This window comes from Pteropus vampyrus, unplaced genomic scaffold, assembly GCF_000151845.1.
Source record: "Pteropus vampyrus isolate Shadow unplaced genomic scaffold, Pvam_2.0 Scaffold1, whole genome shotgun sequence".
Taxonomy (NCBI): Eukaryota; Metazoa; Chordata; class Mammalia; order Chiroptera; family Pteropodidae; genus Pteropus; species Pteropus vampyrus.
In genome coordinates, this window is record NW_011888782.1 from 15,502,212 (window position 1) to 15,525,548 (window position 23,337).

The 23,337-nt window shown below is 36.8% G+C and overlaps 1 protein-coding gene across 4 annotated transcripts in view; it reads right to left on the reverse strand.

The window, feature by feature from the left end:
* Window positions 1-23,337, reverse strand: part of GADL1 (glutamate decarboxylase like 1) — a 175,546-nt gene that overhangs the window by 115,073 nt on the left and 37,136 nt on the right. For all 4 annotated transcript variants that reach the window (XM_011360816.2, XM_023533804.1, XM_023533759.1 and 1 more), the window contains 5 exons: window positions 19,719-19,798; window positions 19,542-19,596; window positions 14,085-14,201; window positions 9,381-9,445; window positions 9,009-9,090 (listed from right to left, as the gene is read on the reverse strand). In XM_011360816.2, the coding sequence (XP_011359118.1) occupies window positions 9,009-9,090; window positions 9,381-9,445; window positions 14,085-14,201; window positions 19,542-19,596; window positions 19,719-19,798 (399 nt within the window). The remainder of the gene's footprint in view (window positions 1-9,008; window positions 9,091-9,380; window positions 9,446-14,084; window positions 14,202-19,541; window positions 19,597-19,718; window positions 19,799-23,337) is intronic.

Below are 23,337 nucleotides of genomic sequence, written 5' to 3' on the forward strand. Positions count from 1 at the left end.
ACATATCACATGATCTCATTTATACAAATTTCAAAATGACCAGAGTAAACTATAGTATCTGAGGATGCACAAATGCAAGTCAAAACTAAAAAAAAGCAAGAAAGTCAATAACCGGAAGGAGTACATGGGGAATTTCTGTTCTTTGCCTTAATCTTTGTGGCAATTACCTTATTATTCCTATTATGATAATAAACTAAAATGCTCATTTACATTTTATGCATATTTTATACTTTTCTTAAATTTTCTTAATTAAATTAAATTTCTTAAATAATTAGATTTTCTTAAATGATTAACTGAAATAAAGACAAACATCTTCTAAACTCCAAAAGAGCCCTCAGAATAAACGACCAGAGAAGATACTGAGTTCCTTTTGCAATTAACAAAACTCCCTAATTGTGATTTGCCAGCAAAACCACAGAGCTTAAAGACAGGTACGTTTGCTGTGAGTGTAAACGTACATGTGCTTGCATGCATGAGTAATATGTACCTTCATTATAAAAAATATGGTGACTATTTTACAGTTTTCATTTTTCTACTCAGTTCACAATTTATTACATGCCAGTAACAGTTTCTGTACAAATTAGGGTTTAGGTACAATTATTAAAAATTTAAATAAAATAAATATATATTTACCACCTCTGAGTTATCTATGAAATTAGAATACTTCTCTTATTCACATGGACTTATACTGACATTTTGAATTGCCATAGAAGAAAATCCCAGGAAAAAAATTGTCTTCCTGAAATTTTTTTGGCCTTGAAACAAACTAGAAAGCCTAATTAGGAGTATCAAGTGTGTTCTTAGATATCTTCTTTGGAAAACAATAAATATGACAACTAGACTTGTGCAAAGAAAAACAAACGGAACAATTCATTCCAAGAAATCAAAAGGGTCCCAAGTATGATAACAGAAAGTAGAAATGGAAGAAAAGCCTTGTTTCAGTAAAATAAAAGGGGAAAAAAAGGCAGATGCTTTCAATCCTTTTAAAATAAAATGCTAAAACCAAATTTTGGCCTACCCACTGAAGCAGGTGTATCATGCTAATTATGGCATGAAATTTTCTATTAGTTTCATTCTAGGTTTCTTTTTATGCCCTTACCCTTATGTTTCTCATTTTTCTTACATTTTAATTTACATAATTTTCCTACTATTATGGAACCCTAATATGTTTTGTCATAAAGTAGATAGAAGAAATTCAACCTGTAAATATAATCCGCCTTCTGGGATATTTTTCAATTGCTAGATTTTATCGAATCAGAGATGACAAAAGGACACAAAGGTAGACTTTCACATTTTTTTTTTTCCTTTTTGGCCATTCCTTAGAAAATCTAAAGCCTTCTGTGATGATTGCCAGAGAAGCAAAGGTTGGGGTCTCATAGTGAAATGAGATGGCTGCCATGAAGAATGAATTATTTACCTGGAAGGGTATCAGAGAGATTCACACACTCTTAGGGTTCTCCAAAAATAGACAGGCGGAAGATATTAAATTGAGTAGTGGGCAGCACCCTAACTCATCTAAGTCAAACTGCTGAAATAAATGTAGCTTAATCAGTAGGACCAGGTGGCAGCCACCCAAAGGTCTGAAGGAACTCAAGGATGAAATTGGAAAACTCTTGGCCAAGATGTTGCATCCAACATCACGCACAGCCACAGCCAGCAAACTGGCAGACTGCAGATGTCATTCTGTTCATTAGAAGGGGTCAAGAAAGGACCCAGGGAACCTTAGAAAAGCAAGTATCTCTTCCGCTTGTCCAGTCTCCAAAAGAGAACAGCATCATTAGACTATAAAACAAAAATAACTTCCTAGGGGAAAGACAATATGGTTTCTGAAAAAAGAAAGCATGAATCACGGATTTATTATTGGTCTCTGAGGCACATAGATAAAAGGCCAAATGTTGACACAGTTTAGGATAAAGGCTTTTTTTAAAGTGCCAACATGAAATGAGATGTGAGGAGGTAATGGACATATCAAATCATAAGGATAAGACGAATAATTTCTACACACTGTCAAAAAAATATATATCCCTATGTACTAGCAAGAAGGGATACTCTTTAAGACTTGAAAGAGATGATAATGGACAGACTACTTCATACTAGAAGTAACATATTTAAAACACATTACTATTTGATAGTATTAGAAAATGATATAAAGTAAGTTCACTTCAGGAAACATTTTTCCTGAGCATTGTTGATTGTCAGGCTTTGTACTAAGTAGTAGGACTATAGCAATGAATAAGACTCCTTTTGGCTCTCCAGTAGCTCACAGTCTACTACATAGATAATTACATGAACAGTGTAATAGGTTCTGCATTGGGACTTGTGCTCATTTATGACAAGATGCCATTACTTAAAATCAAGTAGTATAATAACAATTATGAAATGACACACTCCTGGGAGCCACAATTCACAAAGGATTTAATATATTAGGCTATATGCAGCATGGATCTAAAAAAACTGCAAATTCCTTGGTTAAAATTAATGACAATTGCAATAATAACAAATAAACCCTAAAACTCAATTTTATTGCTTTGTTTGGTGGAGAAAGACATAATGGATTTTTAACACGTGCAACGCTATCACTAGTCATTATAGAAAATAATGAGAAGGAAAGCAGACATAATAGAGGTGTTTGTTATGGCCGGTAACACCACGTGTGTGTGTGTGTGTGTGTGTGTGTGTGTGTGTGTGTGTGTGTGTGTGTGTGTGTGTGTGTTTATGTGATGCATACATATATACATCCGTATGCACAAATTTCCAAAAGCCTCATGAAAAGAAAATTAACTTTCGTTTATTATAACTTAAAAAAAAAGGCTATTTACCAACCTTGAATTTGATAAGTTTTGCCAGTTTTACACAAGACCTAAACTTCCTGAAAAGTCTAAAAAGAATTTTCTCAGCTCAAGCAAGAGCATAAAAGATATGGAGAAAAATTTTGGCAGCATCAAGCACAGGAGATTGATATCTCTCCTGCAAGTCAAATGTTTCTACTTTCTAATCAGTTTTAAATACATACCCCCTCCTTTTTTGCTACATTAGCTAGGAAGCTGTCATTCCAAAGAAATTTATAATGTACGTGTATAGGGGGAGTATGAGTGTTTTCTGGCATGAGAGAAAAACATGTCTTTGATGATCAGATCGTTCAGTATTTTCAAACCATTTAATGGCACTTCCATAGGAACTCCACAAGGATAAACAAGAGCTAAAACAGACAGCCTCACTAGAGCAGATATAGTTTGTTCTAGGTTTTTCTGATAAACCTATTTTCTCTTTCTTCTTTCTTTCCTTGCACAATTTTTAAAAATGGCATAGAGTAGTTGTCATTTGCAATGTCAATTATCATTCTAAATAGAAATTTAAATGGGCTGAGAGATAGCATATTTCTCAGTGTGGTATTCCAGAAGGTATTCTGCCTTCTCTGGGGGGGACAACATAGGGAGATTATATTAGCCTCCTTTTTTTTTTCTCTTCCCACAGCAGTGCTGGACCTATGGTATTGAATGGATTTCCTACTCCTCCTCCTGCAACTCTTTCTCCTAAAGAAAAACTGCTACTACATTCTGAGCCTTCTGTAGAATGAAGATGGAAGGAAAAGAATTGCCAGCGCATCTCTTTTCTTTCCTATCTTATCATGTGAAACCTAAGTAGCCCAGAATTGCATGTCAATACTTCTAACCAAAGAAGATCCCTGAGAAGGAGTTATAATACGTCAATAGATAAAATTAGAAGGAAACTGTTTATGTGTGTGCCTGTAAGTGTGGGTGTCCAAATAAATGTCTTACCTATTAAATGGACAGAGCTGAATATCCTTGTGATGTCAGAGATCCCTCTAACACACACGCATACACACATACAAACACAAAAACATTCATACTCTGCTAGTGAAAAGGTAAGCAATTTGTAGAAGGAAAATTAGGGGGAAAGTATGAAAAAGCATCGTCTAGCTTCATCACAGCTCTCCTACTTCTAGAAATTTATTCTAAGGAAAGAATAAAGGACGTACACAAATAGCCTCAAAGATGGCAGTCAAATCTGTAATAGCCAAAAATTAAAACAGTCTAATTAGTCAGTGATAGGGAGTAGTCAAGTTAATTATAATATATCAAAACTATAGAATACTGTGCAACTAGTAAAAATGTATAGAATGCATATAGATGTGCAACAATGTTCAGTTTTGCTAAACAGAAAAATTATGTTAAAAGCAAAATACATTATGTTTTTTAGATTAGGAATGTGTGTACATGTGTACATTTAAATGTATAATATGCATAAGAAGAAATATAAAAAGCCATCTTCAGTTTTAGGTATTGTCTTTTTCTTCATCTTTCTTCATATCTAAATTTTCTGATTTGTCTATAATGGGCACACATTTCTTCTGAAATAAACATATAAAATGTATATAATAAAAAAAAATTCAGGATATCAATGTACTCTTTATAAAAGAAATGTCCCTTAAATTGTAGCTGTTGGCTTCAACAGGAAGTCCCTGTGAGGTAATATTGGATGATAATGGTGGGTCCAAATAGAGAGGAATAATCTATACACAAAAAGTCATCTGATTAGCATGTTTCATGTTTTCGTGTATCTGTAAGTTTTTGTAAAACTAAAACTGAGATTTTTCTGCATCCATGCAACTGATTCTTTAGAATATACTGCCTTTTATTTTACATCAAAGCATCAAAATTGTCTTTGATCCCAAACAGGCATGTAGATCCAACATCTATATTTGAAGTCAACCTATTTATAATCACAGATTTTTTTTTAAATCTCTGATTTCCTTTTTTATCCCCGTGATGCAAAGAAGGTTAGTTAGTGATAGTACCACTTTCAAAGCAATAGCTCGGCTTTGTTTCTGAAGCAGCCTTCTTTACTAATACAGGAAATTAAAAATGCAAACACCATAAGCTAGTCAATCAGGAAAGCAGCATTGTGCATGTTATGGCTTTGAGGTTCAAATTAGGGAATTAGATTTTTTCCCCCTTAACAGAAGTATGTTCACTAAGTAATTTGCTTTCTTTTAACTGGAGTTATCTCCTTTCATTAACTGGAGAAGTAAATTCAAATTAAAATCCTTATTTGTCAATTACTGCTGGAGGCATGCTCAAGCCTGTGTAAGGACCTAAGCAATAAAGCTCAACAACTATAATTTTAATTATTGTTATCTCAAAGTTCTCAAAAGGAATAATTTGGGATAGGGAAGAAATTGGAAATTTCTAGTTATTGCTGACGTAAAGGCAGATATTTCTGAGGATTTTTAATTTATTTAATCATCAAAAATGTCAGTGAATTTAAATTTTCCTAGGCATTGGGGATACAGGAGTGAATATAACGACATAGTCCCTATCCTCGGACAGCTCCCATTCTCGGGGGAGTGAAAGTTAACACGTGAGCAACTGTAATTACAAATCACGACGAGTACTTCTGAGGAAAGAAGCACAGTCGGAGAAAGAATAATGGGGAGATGCTACCTTGGTGAGTCTGGGCCCTCTTCCTTAAGAAGGCGACATTAAAGCTTTGTCTCAAAGAATGACAGTCACTCATAACACCCTTCTCTGGATTTTGTTAGCATCACTCTTTCCTGATTTTCCTACTATTTTTCTGGCCATTCTGAATTAGCTTTCACTGTGAATTCCTTCTTCTTCTATCCAATTTTTAGACTCTCACATTCCTCAGAGCTAAGTTATATGTCCTCTTCTCTTCTCACTCCAAAGTTCCTCCTAAGGCAAATTATTCCATTCCTATGACCTCAAAAATCATTTACATGTAAACAATTCCCTAATATAATTTTCCAGGCTAGACTTCGTTTTCTAACTTTGGATCCATATGTCAATGGCCAACATGACATCTTCACTTGAATATCACATAGGAATCTCAAATTTAACAGAGCCAATGCAAAAATCAATATATTTCACTCTCGAATATTCTCCTCCTTTACCAGTCTCCACTTTCCTAAACAGGACTATTCACTCAGTTGCTGTATCACTAATTCAGGAGTCAACCATGACACCTGCTTCTTCCTTATCTCTTAATACTGGATGATAATGATAGGTACTGGTAATTCAGCCCTGTCTAGTTGATAGCTAAACTATCTATTAAATTGTGTCACATATTCCATCTCCTCTTCCATCAACTCTTGCTTGTATACTATAAGTCTTTACTTACTCTTGCATCCATTTTTGCCCCTTCCAATTCATTTTCTTAAATGAAAATCTCTTCAGATTACTCCCTGATTTTAAAATTCTTCCATTGTTTTGAAGATCAAGTCTAAAATCATTTAAATGGTCTCTAAGACCCTGCATGTTTTATCCACTGCCTAAACTTTTAGTCTCATCTCATGCCAGTCTTAGCATTATTCTCTGTGCTTCAGCAACAATGTACTTCTTTCAATTTCTAAAATAAAAAAGAACTTTCTTTCTTAAAGACTTTGCACATGTTGTTTCTTCCATGTAGAACATCTCAGATCCCCATGCTATATAATCACAGAGTACCACTGTTCTCTGTATCAGATAGGAGTGCATTTGGCTGCAAGCAACAGATTACCCAATGGAAGTAGTTTCATCAATAAAGACATTTATTACCTCCTATCACGGAAGATCTGGAAATTGGCATTTCCAGGGTTAGTACAACATTGCAGAATCATTATCCAAGACCAAGACTTTTTCCCCTCTGCTCTGTCATTCTGTGCATGCTCATTTTTTGATTTAGGACCATTGCCTTATGGTCACAAGGTGGCTGGCAGAGCTCCATGCATGATGTTGTCACACAACTGCATTCAAGGTAGGAAAAGGGAAAGTGTGTCTCCTCTTGTGTGTGTCACCCCTAGCAAAAAGGAAAACCTTCCTCAAGAATCCCCATCACATTTTCCCTGTATCATTTTGGCCATATCTGTGTCATATGGTGATTCTTAGCTGCAAGGAAGGCTGGTTACATGAGTATTGGGGCATAGAAGGGAAGGAAGTTGGAACGGCTATAAAATGCATAATCAATAGTGTCTGACGCATTCTTTGGAGCACTTATCAAAGTAATAATTAAAGAAGTAAATAGCTATATTTTGTTCATTGTCTCCTCAGTGATATTATAAACTCTTTGAAAATAGGCGATATGTCTGTTTTATAAGCCCAGCATCAGCACCGTGCCTGGCCTCCATAGGAAATCGGTTACTGTTGGTTGAATGAATGAATAAATGAATGTGAAAGAGAACAATAGAGGCAGAAAATAGATACAAAAGAAACAGAAAACTGCCTAGAAGAAACTTAAGTCGATTGTCGTATCTCATGTCTCATGGTTTAACTCTTTATTCCAGTTAATTTGAAAACAGTCTTTCACCAAAAAAAAAAAGAAGAAGAAGAAAAGGCAACTTTTGAAAGTACTCAATTCTTTGCACAATGAATGCAATTTTTCTAACCTCTTAATTTTTGCCCAGTGAGTACACATGAGTATTGTTATTATAGAGATCCAGAAATAAATTCTTTTTTAAAAAAATACTATTTTAATCCCTGTTATAGAGTTAGATGATGCAGAAAATTTTAAATTGCTTCGACTACATACATATAAATCAACTTTTGACTCAATCACTCAAATATCATTCAACAGCAAAAATGTATAAAAAAATAGAAAATTATTTAAAAGAGCAGTCATACAATTTTGGGCCTAAATTTTCCACTCCTGAGAACATCACACCAACAGATAAGGATGTCACTCAAACTGGCTGATTAGAGAGAAAGAAGATATAAAATGCCTGGCACGTAAAGGGTGCTTGACATATATTTTTCCTTATACCTAGACCAAAAGAAAACCTAGGTGTACTCCTAACTTTGTTAAATGTGTGTTAAATGTGTAACTCTGGGTAAGCTGAGTATGTTTTTTGGTTCACAAATAATATAGTAATCTCGAACTACCTTTCAGTCATAACATGTAGTCACTCTACAATTTAAAACCTTAAATGAAAAAAAAAGTTAAATGGTATTGAATATAGGCAATAGTAGCCAGCCTAATAAGACATGAAGGAATAGATTAATATTCCCAAGAGTGTCGCTATCTACGGATGCTGAATCTGTTCATAGTTTCAGATAAACACCTTGTTTGGCCATCTTAAAACACAAAGGGCATTGATATACAAATACCACAAATTTTTTTTAAGAGAGTTGTAACTATCTACATATGTAAGACTAGGTTTCAAGTTTTAAATATGGTTTTCATTTGAAATAAAATTCCTTAAAAAGAGAAAATGACTTTAGCATTGGCAAAGGGAGTCCCCTAAGAAAAAATTGCAAACAGATGGCTGAGAAAGATCACCCACATGCTGCACACAGATCTTGAGGAGGCATTTCTAAGAATGAAGTGGCACTTCCCAGCCTGGGCCACGTCCCACAAGGATCCTTATTTAACCTACAGAAAACACAGAGTTTATACCTCCAACCAAGAGGAACCTCAGCGATTCCTTTCCCACTTGCCTCACAGCAATCCAGACTAACTTCCAACTCTCTCCAACGTTCCAGAAGAAGTGAAGTACCAACCACTTGAGACAATCCTCCAATAAATCAGTGTTCCATGATCAGCCCCGAATTAACATCTTCCCATATAAACGGGCTGTTAAGCCCCGGCTAAGCATATTAAGCATTCAATTTAATGTATGACACACATCTGTTCCACTTTCTCAGCAAGCAGAAGTTTCAAGATAACTTAAATCCTAGACTTAATCAAGAAGAAAAAAAAATCTTGGCAGTATTTAAAACTGAATTTTAAGATATAATCCAAATGAGGGTGAGCGAGACCATTTTGCTGTAACTAATGAGATTATATAATACCTAAATCAAATCCACACAATTACCTGAGCAGAAACCCTAGTTCTTTTATCTGAGTTTGTTTATCTTTCCTTCCGATACCATCAACATTTACCAAAACCTTTATCTACATCTGCTCCAAGGCACCAAAACATAAGCAAAAAATCCTCTGCAAACACCTGTAATTTAACCCATCTCGATGCCCAAAGGTCATAGAGAAAAACTCACAGATTTGTCCTTTACAAGGAGAGCACAGCACTGAATTCCAGCCATTAGCATCTTGTGGGGGTTCCAGGCCACGGAGTCAGCTCTGTTATGTAAAACGAAGAAAAAGACAGGGTCGGGAGAGGACACAATTAATTTCTACTGGAGAAAACACTATCATTAGCAACATACACATTCAGTATTCACACACCCAAGAAAGTGCTGGACAGGATTCCTTGTTTGAGTAGTTTAGAGAGTTTGGAAGGGTTTTTTTTCCCCCTTCAAGTAAAACAATTACGTTGTTTCTTTGTTTTCAGAACATCATATAAGTAGTCAAAGTCCAAAGAGATTCCTTGACCTGTATAACAGGCGCTACATCTGGGAAACTACATTTACCTGTGGATGCCATGCAGAAGCCTGCGGTGCTTCCTTGACATCAAGGCTGAGCCGCCCCAAGAAGCCTGTTGAGATATTTATATAACCAAAATAATGTTATTTGTTTATCAGCCAGTTGTCATAAAGACCCCTGAGTGACAATCTCAGTCTTAACACTTTAAGTCAATGTTAACCATTGTATATATTCCAGGAAAGTCTGAATACCGGCTCTACTAAGGCAATCAGAGCCTCCTCACAGGAGATGGGCTCCAACTGGCCCTTAGGATTTAAATTCACACATCATAAAGGAATTGTTATATTAACCTGTTGAGTTGCATGTGGTCAAAAAGAGGTTTAAAAGACACAGTCCAGACCCTCTTGAATATTAGAATCTAAAATAGGCGACCTCTTTATAATGCTGAGATTCTACCATACACAAGGTACAAATGCTGATAATGAGATGGGGTAAGGGCCTGGCATTCTATATAATAAATGTGGCACTTACTTGACAAGGTGAATAGATGGCACCATAGGAACTCATAGACAAGTAGCATGAGCTAGGTGCAATGCATCCTGTTATTAAAAATTTAGATCTTTTCAGCCAAGTCACTTTCAGAAATATTTGCAAATCAAAAATGTGTGAGTGAGAGAAAGGAAACCTGAGACTTAAGGAAGTTATTCATTGGAAAGGTAAATAGGAGCGAAGGAGAGGGGAACTGACAATAAGGAGATGAAAGGATACCCCACAGCCAACAACTTTGGAGGGGAGGGAGGAAGAATCACTGTGAGGAATAAGGAAGTCAGTTTGGTCCCTGAAATGAAGCAGACTTCTAAGTTTAATTTTAGGGCAGTGATTGCTGTGAGAGAATATGAGGAGACCAATTTGGGCTACGTTGGATGCTCTCCAAGGCTGTTTACACCACACAATATTTCATTGGAAATGGAGTTATTATCACTTTTTTTTTTTTTTAAAGAAAAGTTAAGGTTCAGAGGAGGTAGATAAACCACCCAAGGTCTCACAGGTAATAAAACCAGATCTGGGAGCCAAAGCTCATTATTTTTTCAAGATAGCATGATAACTTAGGGAAGGTGACTAGCTGGCCAAATGGTAGAGGGCAGCATGTAGAAAGAAGTGGCAAGATTGTGTGCGCTATGGATGCAGAAGGGGAGAGAAATGAGTATTGCAAAAGCTGAGCCTAATGGTGAACAATAAAGAGTAGCTTTATATCCCACTTAAAATAGCTCTCTTACTCAGGGCTGGAACTATGCTGAGTGAGTCACCTAGGGTACACAACTTAAGGAGGAACTCAACTCTCAGAGCGGGGCTCTTGCGTGACTTAAGAGCGAATGCCTCCTTCATTCGAGCCCGAGGAACCTCACTTTGTGTCACCTTAGTTCCAGCCCTGCTTCCATGGACTAGAGTCTCCAATAATCCCATGGGTTCCCCCAAAGTTTGTGAGCTGAAGGTGGCGTCTGTGCAAATCCCAAAGATTCCCAATTACAGGATTGATCAGTTGGGGTTGTCAGTCAAGTCCCCTTCCTGCAGCATTCTCTTCCCCAGTGGCATTCACAATGGTCCACGTGTGACTAAGGCCAAGCAACAGAGGCAACTGCCTTCAGCATCTAGAACAACTTTATCCTGGCCTACTAATTAAGGATCCCCAGTTCTGGATTTTGAGATGTCGACCTTCACAAACATGAAAATAACTTATGTATTAGGTTCTTTCATTTCCATCACACACCCTAAATACTAAATTGCCTACTTTTCTCAATCCTTGCATCCCCAACTTCTTTGAGAACGTACCAGTGGCAGGTAGGGGAAGGATTAATTAGGACTTGGATACGCCCATTTATTCTTGCTCTTTCCACCTGCCTCACACGCTACACTTGCATTTCTTCGTGTCTTGCACTACCCACAGCCTCCTCTTCCTCCCCCAAAGGTAAACAATATTCTCCCAATCCTGTGCACTTGACTGAAGTTTTCGAATCACATGAATTCTTTCAATGCATTAGTTCGCTGGTTTACTGGTTAGTTCACTGATTTACAAAGTGGTTTGGCTGGGTTAGGAGCAGCTCATCCACAAACTAATTCCTCAAAAGAACTGGAAGGAGAAAAGCAACCCACTATTGTCAATATCCTCCTTCTATGTGCTTAACTTCCTAAATCCAAACTCCAAAACTTGCAAAAACATCAAATGACTCACCTAAATGATGAAAGAGTTTGTTTTCTATTTCAATAAGGACCATCATTTATTGAGTTATTACTATATGTTAGGCACCACACAAGATTTTCCTTACATTTTTTTTCTTTAATTATCTAATAAATAAATAGTAGGACCAATCCTGAAAGGGAAGTGGAGGCAGGGGCAGAATAGAGATCCAGCAGCATGTGAAGCTCATGACTTTAGATAAAATGTTTACTACCCCCTGGGACTATGAATGAAGTGGGGGTGAACGTCTTTAGGAAGCTTTGCTGGGTTGGTGAGGCTTTATAGCAGCCACAGACTCTGCTTCAGAGAAGAGCTGAACTAGCCCTGACATCTGATCTGAGGCACAGGCTGGAATAATATTTGCTCTCATGGAGGAAGAATAGCACTAGAGGCAAAAAATTCCAACAAAACTGAAGTTTTTCTCATTCAGTTGTTTAAAATGCATTGCAATTAACCAAATTTAAGACACTGTCAAATGTTAAGAGTCACTATATTTTTGTGTACCACTAAGAAAGAAAAAAATGACATCAACATACCAATTTCAGACATGTTAAAAATGTTTAATAAATGACGGTATATATGCAAGATGATCTGGTTCTTTTGGAAAACCCAGAAGAATAAGAAATCACAATTAAATTTTTTTAAAGAAATAAATATCAGTTTTAAATATATTAAAGGATCTTTTAATTATTCTTTAGGAAGTTAACAACAGGGCAAAGTAATTATTGCAATTTTATTAATTTTTTATCTTTAAAATTAAGAAACTATGCATGGTATAAAAGGTTCCTTCAAGAAAAGCTACATGCTTCTGTATAAAATTTTATCAACAGATTTGATACCTGCAATATTAAAGGATGGTGAACACTGTCTCTGTTAGAGCTAATTTCTTTAATAGGTCAGATAAGCTGTTGTCTAATATTATAGGCATTCACTAGATGCTTACTATGTGTGAATAGAATAATTTGTGTGGCTTAGATATTTCATTATAGAAGTGTTGCCTTAAAAAATTCAACCTTTAATTTTAGAAAACCTAAAGAGGTTTTTATTCATATATATAAATCACAATTCTAAGCCCCATAAATCTCTTAATATCATTTCCAATTTAGAAACTGCTGTAGTTACTGTTTTATGTAAACTATATAATCCATATTTGATGTTTCTTTTATGAAAGTAGAATTTTTAAGCATAAATGCTGATGTATTTTATTTTTTCCCCTTATTTCCTCAGTTACAGAAGTATTCATCTTATATTATCTTTTAAGACATAATGTATTATTATGCTTCTAAGTCAATAAAAATCAATAAGATATAAGTCAAAATGTAAACAGATACAAATATTACAATGCCATTTAAAGATGTCACAAATCATCTACCTGAAGTATTGCTGTTGTTATATAATAGAGCCCATAATATAAATTCTAGTGAGTTTAGATTACTGCTGCTTCTACCATACATTAGCATACATTTAAGAGAGCTTTGAGTTGCTGAAAAATTCTCTACACATCATATCATAGACACTTTACTTTGAAAGCGTGAAATCATACAAATTGTAAAGTTATGTGTAACTTGTAAAGTTACCCTCCAAATGCTCAGTTACCTTCCATTCAGTAAGCTAAAATTATAGCCCTTTCTTTTTTTTCCAAGGAGGCTAATGAACCATTCACTTACCAGAGGGAAGTTCTCTAACGTCTCATCAGCATGTTCAACAGCCCTTCTACTGGGGTGAATTAAACTAATTAACTCTTAGTTTTTTTAAAAAAAAAAATGTTCAACATTTTGTTCAGCGTTGATAACTGGCTGAACTCAACTTTTTAACGTTAGATAAATAGACCGTTAAGAGTTAACTTTAATTAAGGAAAAATTTATTATGAACAACCCCAAGACTTACAAAATTAATTAGGAAAAAAAGCCAATCCTTTAAGTTAGATAATTATGAAAAATATAAGTTATCTCAATCCCTCCCAAATAATTAACTATAATAAATCTAGGTAAAACCTGCTTTAATTAGGGCATGAAATTTTGCAGTGCAGCTTTTCACATTTTCTGGCTGATTGGAATCACATAATTTTAAAGCTAGAGGATACTTTACAGACCACATCAGACATTTCCCTTTTTACAAATGAGGACACTGAAGCCAAGAGGACTGAGATCACAATAAAGAAGAGGCCAACAGAATCCTAAAATCAGTCTTTTGACTCTATAATCCAAAATGTGTCCCTTATATGAACAAGGCTGCCTCAATGACAGATTCAAGGGATCAAAGAAAAATGATTCCTGGGAGAAGAGGAAATAAAATCGAATCCAGAAAACTAAAACAAAATTTACATCAAGTCTTAGAATCATTTTCTTTGTACCTTACACAAAATGACATATTTATTTCCCCTAATTAGAAATACACATTTAAATAAAAAGTAGCTGGGGATTTCACATCTTTTCTTTCTGAGAAGAAAAACTTCCCACCAAAGCTGCAAAAAGACTAGGAAGTTAAACAGGTATGTGCATACAGATGAACTTACATCCACATGAAGCCAAAGGCCATGCCTCTCACAGACTTCTGCTATTTCATCCAGAGGATCAAACGCCCCCAATACAGTTGTACCCGAGGTGGCACAGACAAGAAATGGTGCTGCTCCCTGTGAGAAAGACCCACACATAAGAATTGTCACCGTCACCTCTAAATTTGTCCTGTAATAGGTTGGAAAACGTAAAGGTTATATATATCCACAAATCCATTTCTTTGGAGATAATCATTAATTCAGTGAATGTTTTTAAACTTCTCCATTATATAGCCTCTTCTTATAAATAGGCTAAGGAAACTGAGAAAATGCTGTGACAATACTAGTCCTTTGTCCCAATTTGGTATGATCCTATTTTTATTCTCTCTTTCTGTAGTATTTTCTGTCCTTAGATTTCCCAGATAGAAAGTGAATAGCCTCATCCACACTGGCAAACTGGCATTCAGTATGATTTCTAACTCCTTCTTGGGGAGATTCATCAGGACCTCCTCGTGCCAGCGTGGTTACTCTTCTCCAAAACAATCGTTTGGAAGACATGCGTTTGGAAGACAAACAATCAGCTCCAGGGACAAATCACACAGGCCTAACTGCTTGTTCCCTTGTGAAGTAAGTCCGGTTATAAAACGAAAAATGTGCTCAGGTACAAATCTGGTATCAGAGGGATGAGGTAACCTCAATGGGATACTCTCTCCAAAACAGGTGCCGCAACAGAGAAATCTGTTAGAATGTGCTAGAAGGGAGAACCTGTGTCACTCCTGCCAAAATTTTTTCTCTTTGTATAGCTGATGGCCGAATCTTGTAGAGTGAACGGGTGCCAGTGGGAAATGGAGAGAAAAGGGAGAATGTGTGAACATTTGAAGAGGTAAATGTTAATTCCATCCAAGCTAGCCAGCAACGTGGCCCCAAAAGGGACTTCATGGCAACCAGGTAGAGGAGAGTCCATGAGGTTGCACGGACCCATCCTAGCATGTAAGCAGAGATGTGTTGCTGGCTGAGGAAATGCCTTGGAGGGAACATTTTCAGACAAAGGTAGGAGAGGGGGAAGCAACAAGAAACCTAAGATTCTAGAGCACCCGAAGAATAAGGGACAAGAACATTTACTGCCTATCAAATTCATTTTTATCTCCATTTAGGATAGAGTCATTTTTTCCTCATTTTTATCCTGAGGTGCAGTTGTTCTTGAAAAATATGGTTATGTCCCCCTTTTTAAAATTTGCTCTTGTTTATTTTTTAAAAATTTATTTATTTAGTTTCAAGTATACAGTACATTGGTTAGACATCTATACAGTTCATAAAACAATCCCCCCAGTTGCTCCCTCCCTCCCCTGGCCCTCCACCTAGCCATTATATTAATGCTGACTGCATTCCCTCTGCCGTGCTCCCCATCCCCGTGACCAACTATCAACTACTAATTTGTACTTCTTTAATCCTTCACCCCATTCTCCCAGCCCCCCACGCCCCTCTCCTCTGTCCGTCACCAAATTGTCCACTATATTTGTGAGTCTGTTTTTGATTGGTTCTTTTTGTTTCTTAGATTCCACATGTAAATGAAATCATATGATATTTATCTTTCTCTGTCTGACTTATTTCACTCAGCAAAGTAACCTCTAGGTCCATCCATGTCATTGCAAATGGTAGGATTTCATTTTTTTAATGGCTGAGTAATATTCCATTGTATATATGAATTTCTTTATCCAATCGTCTGTTGATGGGCATTTATATTGCTTCCATATCTCGGCTATTGTAAATTGTGCTGCAGCGAACATAGGGGTGCACAGATCTTTCCGAATTACTGTTTTGGTTTTCTTTGGGTAAATACTCAGAAGTGCAATTGCTGGGTCAAAAGGTATATCCATTTTTAACTCTTTTGAGAAACCTCCATACTGTTTTCCATAGCGGCTGTATGGTTATGTCCCCTTTTAATATCAGGGGTCGTTTCACTTGAACCAGACTCGCTCCAATTTACCTGACCACTGGCAGAAACATTATTTCTCAATGGGACAGAGACAGAGCAAGGCCACTTGGTCCACATCTCAAAACTGAGATGCACATGAATCAAAGTGATGGTACACAATGAATTTATTTTCCATTTGGGAAGATAGTTGTAACACACAGAATCTAGTCCTAGATTTAAGGTGTCTTTAACAGTTGAGCTTTCCTCATAAACTATATGACATCCTGACAGTTGTGAGAATATATATATTATAATATGCAAGCTATTATAGCTTATTAATGACTTTTCCTCACCTTTTTAACAATCTAGCTATAAATATCAGACCCAGAAATTAAACTTTTGCAATCTGGAGTTAACCTTCCAGATATTTTTTTTCCTTTTCACATATCTCATGTGATTAATGAGAAAATTCAGTGGAAACTGTATTGATGGCATGCTGCCAATGAGCTGTATTCTCTAAGAAAGTTTATTTCAAACAGTTACACACAAAAATACTTTCAAATATTCAGTGGTTATACTAGTTTTATCTTTTCATAAGCACTTTAGAGCTTCTGAGGCCTCTGTGGTTTTCACCATCTTTGTAACGGCATCAAGTAAAGGTCACTGCTCAACAGATTTTTAATGGATTGCGGTTGGCCAGGGAATTGAATCCCAGCAGAAAAAAAAAAAAAAAAAAAAAGCTGCTGTACTATTTTCTACATCTGAAACAATCCAAGTTAAAAGCATGAAACAAAACAACTAGATCTGAAGCTACTGGGAAAAATAAACTAGTCATCAGCTATATTATTATCTCAGATTGGATGCAAGGTTTGTCCTTAGTGCATCGAAGCTCCAGTTTTAACTAACTTGAAAGAAAACTGAGCAGAAACACTAACCCTCATTCCAATGCCCTACTTTTAAATGTGCCTAAAGCAATTTTGACTTTCTAAAAACTTCTCTTTTCAAGTTCTCAACTTTAGAATACATCAGTTTTATGTACTTTAATTGTTAAAATAAACAAAAATTTACACAATGAAAATAATGGCTGTAATGGAATATAAAACCATCAAATATGCGAGAACACGAGTTCTTAATAATACTAAGAAAAGAAAGAAAAGGTTTAGCCCACCTTCTGAACATTAGTAAATAAGGGGAAAGAAGAAAACACTTATCCTGCTCTGCCTTGTGCAAACTGTTTCCTTAGGGAAACCAAATGGGGATGAGAGAACATTTTTCGTTATAGTAGTATGCATGCCAATAAATGAAGGAGGAATGAGAGAATAAACTAGAACGTCACCTAATGTAATAGTGGGTCTAGATAATGATCACCAATGGCAGCCAAATCCATGAGGTGAGAAGCTGATGCAGAGCTCTGTGACAATAGACTGACAATACCAGAACCCACCAGTCGGTGTTGCCACAGAGACAGGAGACGTCTCCTGATGGAAGGACAAAATTTATCCATGAATCCTTCCTGTTAAAAATTCCAATCTGAATCTCATCTAGTCTCAAGATCTAACTGCCAAGTTATAGGAAATAAAGAGAACAGATGGGCAGTACAGAGAAAGGAGGGGGGTTATATTTTCAAATTCTTGATGTAATCTACAAAATTCTTAATTTGGAAAACTACCAGGGCAATGGACTTGGTTTCTTCAACAGATCAACGGCAGAAGTTAAAAATAAAATAAAATAAAAATAAATAAAAAGGGAGAAGCTATAGACAAGAAAAACTTTATGTGATGAATCAACCAAATGCAACATAGAGACAGACCTTGGATAAACACTTATTCAAACAAAGCCAACTATTTTTTTAAAAAGTAATGGGAGAAATTTTAATGTAGAGTGGATATTTGATAATATTAAGAAATTATTATTTCTTATAATGGTATTGCTTTAAAAATATATAATTTTTACGGATATATTGAGCTGTTTAAAGATTAAATGATATGATGTGTGGGATTTGCCTCAAACTAATCTTGTGGTGGTGGAAAAAGATAAGGTGTAGGTGCAACAGAATGAAACATAAGCTAATGACTGTTAAAATTGAATGAAGTGTACATGAATGCTCATTATATTAGCTTTGGATGTATTTCGAATTTTCCATAATGAAAAGTTCAAGATTCAAAAAAAAAAAAAGAGAGAGAGAGCGAGAGAGAGAGAGCGAGAAAGAGCGAGAGCGAGCGAGAGAAGGAAGGAAGGAAGGAAGGAAGGGTGGCGGAAATGAATGAATCATATGAACCATACAAAAGCAACTTCTGTAGAAAAAGATAAAACTAGATTTAAAAAAGATAAAACTAGAATTCGATATCTGTTGTTCACAGCAGAACAAAAAGGCTGTAATTAGAAAGTTACCAGAATCAGAGAAATCTGATAATCTATACAAGACAACTATCAAATCCACTTGTCATCGGAACGTTTAAAAAAAAAATAAAGACAAATGTAGATCAAAGGACACACCTGAGGTCAAAACATTTGCAATTAAGGCAAAAAATTTAAGTACAGACTTTTAAACCAAATACAATAATCTGCATACTCTGGATAAGGTGATTTTTATAAAAATTTTTAAAATATAAAGAGTGAAGTAACGGAAAGATACTAGCAAAATTTCAACTTAAAAATAAAAAAAAAAATCTTTCTTAAGAGTGTGAAATCCTATGAGGAGAGAGATACTCAGATCCCAACTCGGAAGCTGGGCTTTTTCATTTTTCAGAAATCACATCTGACGTTGTTGCTACCTGTCAGAAAGTTAAGGGAGAACAGTCTCAAGCTCCTTTAGCAACGAAGACTGTGGTGAGATGGGAGAGGGCAATGAAGTAGGAGCACCTAATCCAGCAAGCTTAGGTGCACCGAATCCAGCAGGGTCTAAGAAACAAGATGGCTGGCACCAAGACAAGGACGCATCTAAAAGCAGGTGTCAGGGCCAGTCCTAGCTAGAATATAGCACCAGAGCCATGCCTGGCTTTCCTCACCAACAGACATGTCAGCTTTAGTACATTCTGGCAGCTGAGAGAGAACGTTCTGCCAATGCTGAAATACTAGACCCAGGCTCAGTACAGCACGATGGTTATACATGAGCTTTGGGTGGAAGCAACCTGGGCAGAGAGGTTGATCAAGAGTCAGAAATCACTCTGAATGCAACCAGTCATGATCGGTTTGGCCAGCAGAACTCTCAGTCAGGGGTTCTGTAGGAGAGTGGCTGCAGGGATCCTGCGGGAGAGGCTGGGTTCACCTTTTAAGGCTAATTCTAGGTAAGAATCCTGAATACAGTGATGTCAGTGTTTTAATAGGCTTCAGCCAAATGGGATGAAAACATCTGAGAAACTCCACAGAACATGAAGAGCTAAGCACCTGGAAACGGAGCATCTGTGAGTGAGTTACCCTATTTTAATGCTAACATGCTCTGTCCTCAGTCCTACACCTAGGAATGGGTCTGGCGGCTTGCATTCCCTCCCTGGCATTCTCTCCCTCACACCCAGACACATGCACAAATTTTCTCTCCCTCTTTCTTCTCTTTTCCCTCTTACCTCTTTTCTGGCTTGCCAGATTTGCCTCTCCAGTTCCTCAGGCATCATTTTACCTCTACAAGACACAGATTTGAGACATTCAGTTACATTTAGTAGTACACAGACATCGGTACTGCTTTTTAAAAAGTATGAATTTCCTCCTCCGCCCACCAGGCTTCCGGATCCTGTCCCTATTACCTTCCATCTGTTTCCACAAAGCAAACATTCTCAGTACCGATCCCAAGAAAGGAGGCTGCCTTCTTCATGGAGTAATGACACTAAATTTAAAAGGACAAGGGGGGAAGAGAGGGACATGAATATGTAGTATGAAAAAAATTATTGCTTATTATCTAAATGAGTGTAAGTCACATGGCCAAGCCCAATCTTTGGAACATTATTGCATAAAAGAAAGAGAAAGTAGTAATTTAATTGAGCTCCTTAGTGGTTGAGAACTGACTTTGGTTGGGGATCAGAGAAACCAGGATTTAAGTCCAAGTTTTCCCAGTTACAGCTATGGAATCTTAAGCAAAAAAATGTGTACTCCCCAAGCCTCAGTTTGCTAATCTATAAAATGGATATGCCAGTGCCTAGTCCATCTTTGTCACAGAATTAAATGGGTTAAGAGACGTAAAGGGCTTAGCACAGAGCCCGGCATATGGAACAAACTTGGTCACTAGAGGTTACTGTTTCCAATAACACTGAGTAGAGTTGCTTTTGATGCTACTAATAAGACTTGGTATTAATGGGCAGAGAATCTGGTCCACTTCTAACTCGAAACCCTCTAAAGAGTGAGCAAGACTCTGTCTCAAAAATTGTAATCACAGAACGCAGAAGAATTTCATTATTTTCAAGAACAAACAATAGGTTATAAATACTGATCAGACACTTGACGAATCTTGCTTAATACTGAATGTAAGACTAAAATCGGACACACGGGAATGTGGCTAAAATCATAATAACGAAAGTAATAATAATTTATAGACACATTACTTTCTGCAGCCTTGGCATAAATGGGGCTAATGGCCCTGGAATTAGGCCTTGTCTATTTCTTATTGGAAAGAGTATATGCTTTAGATTGTTGGGCCTTTCTTCCCTACTACATAAAGCCTGTAAAATCATTAACATTCAAACACTGGAGATGTCAGTCTTTATACATTAGTGTGGACAGGTGGTCAATTAATTCTTTTTCATGCCAGAAAAATGAAGGTGCTAAAGGACATAATTGTACCAAAAAAACTTAGTAATTTAATTTGTAGGTATGAATACATTAAAAGAGTAGTCATGCCTTCACACTTAACTTGATATATTCCCTCAAATGTGGTAATTTTTTCTTCTTTTGTCAAGAGAGTTTTATTGGAAGCTCTTTTTTTTTTTTTAACTCTGTAAAAATAAATGCAGAAGTAACACCATCAGGAAAAATAAAACCGTCCTAGATAATTAATTTCCAAATATCAAATAGGACATGTTCAAAATGCCTGAAGGATGCATTCATTTCGGGTTGTTGCAAAACATATGCATACTAGGAGTGATAATGTACACGAAAATGTAGTTAATTCTCTACTTGCTACTTCAGCCTGCCATAGCTAAGGTGACATAGCTAAGGCCAGTTATTTCCCAACAAAGATTTGGGCCCGGGCAACCAAACAGCTATCGATTTCATAGTGATAAACAGTAGCCTACTGACATCTGCCAATAAGGAAAAGCACATTGCTTTGCCCTGGGAAACAGCAAAATATCCCCCAAACAACAGATCTGTTCAATAAAACACTGGTAATCAGAATAAGGATAGTTTCAGCGGAGCTATCTTTGGGTGCCTCAGGGCAAAGTATAGTCCAATATCAATCTCAAGTGCATAGGAGGCAGATTAAAAACAGACTGTAAAACTGAAGTCTAAACATCTGAAAGCATCAGAGGAGGAAAAGAGCCTGGAAGGGAAAAAAAGAGAAAGCAATGCTTCAGACACACTGAGTAGTTTCAAGAAAAAACCTAGATGGATGGAGTTCAGAAGTAACAGCTGCATTTAGAAACAAACAGTGGCTGCTCCCATTGCTGGCAGAAGATAAGTCAGCCATTCTAAGACCCAATCTCCCCCTAGGTTTCATTTGTCTGCAAGAGACACAACAATCTCAATGGGTGTTCATGTCTATAAAGATAAAACAGGAAGTGCCTACATGAAAGACAGAATTGCACTGAAGTTCTCCTTTCTGGCTCCAGCAAGGATTATTTCTGTGACCTTAAATTTCTCAACGAACCACTGCTTTCCCCTCCCATAGATTGTGTTCTGGACACTTGGACTCCTTCTAGTGATGACTAGTATGACATTCACATTGACTCTGGATGGTAGGGAGAGCAAGGTTCGTGAATGTTATATGTTAGAGAATGAAGAAAAGGCATTTACAGGGACTTCTCCAAGAACACAGAGCTGGTTCAGTTTCTAAAGAAGCAGAGCTGAAGTCCAGGTGGACTATTCCATGCCCTCTGTGGCATCCTAAGAGCACCCGCTGGCCTGTGGAGATGCCTGCAACAGCAGCCAAGTCCGGGTCAGTCTTGCCTAGAGAGCAAGGCCAGGAATAGGGTGAGCGAATGAGGCACTTCAGGTACAAAATTTAAGGAGGCATTACCTGAAGACATGTACCTTGGACATCTCATTCACCTCACCCTAGCCTCCGTCTGCTGGAGAAGAACCAGGACAACTGATCGCTGGCCTGGGAGCAAAAAGAGTTTCTTTTCTCCCCTCATTCTTTAGTGGCAGACAATGATCACTACTTTATACTGGTTCCCCAAATGATCTGAATTACAAACCGAGGATTTCTATAAATTCAAGGGAGTCATCTTAACTTCTAATTAAGGCACGCATTTATTTACTTTTATTACTTTTTGAAAAAATCCCCTTCTTTTTGGTTCCTGTTTAGCCTTGAGGGGCTACCTTGGATAAGCTGACAGTATAAGGATCTCTGTCATGACTTTTCAGGTCTCCACCTAGTCGAAACCCAAAATATGCAAAAACACCTTCAGTAGTGGGTACATACATTCTGCATCTGATGGTGCAAGGTAATGAACCTGGTTAATGTGGGGCAGCATAAGAAGTGAAAAAGTAAAACCACCTAATAGACAATATGGGAAAATAACCACAAGGCCATAGGCAAACATCTAAAACAAAAGGAGGGAGGGATAGCAAAAAGATTAACGTTTAGGTTTAAGACCATTTGAGAAACAACCTTATTTAATTATTTGTTTTTAACTAAATAATAATAATTATTTAGTTATTATTAATAGGTTATTTAGTGGTGAAGGTGGTCATAAAGTATGAATTAAAATAACGCAAATGATATGACCTGATTCTCTTTGGCAAAGCAGGGAAAGAAATGAGCTGTAAAGTGGAATCTGGTTGGGGGTGGAGGTTGAAAATATATAGTCGAGATTACAGTGTGTTCAAAGTTATGGAATTTTTCTGTGGAATTCATATTTTTATGTAAAATTCATTTGTGTAATCCCTAGCCCCAGCATGATGGTGTTAGGTTCAGATTAGGTCGTGAGGGTCAGACTCTCATGGGATTAGTGCCCTTAGAAAAGAGGAAGACAGAGAGCTCTCACTCCGCTCGCAAGCACGAACAGAGGAAAGGCCAGGTGAGGACACAGTGGTCTACAACCAGAAAGTGGGCTCCCACCAGACACTGAATTCATCAGCTCCTTGATCTTGGACTTGCCAGCCTCCAGAACTGTGAGAAATAAATATTTGTTTTTTTAGCTACCCCATCTATGATAGTTTGTTACAGCAGCCCGAGCAAACTAAAATGCGCATCTAGTCTTGGTTTTC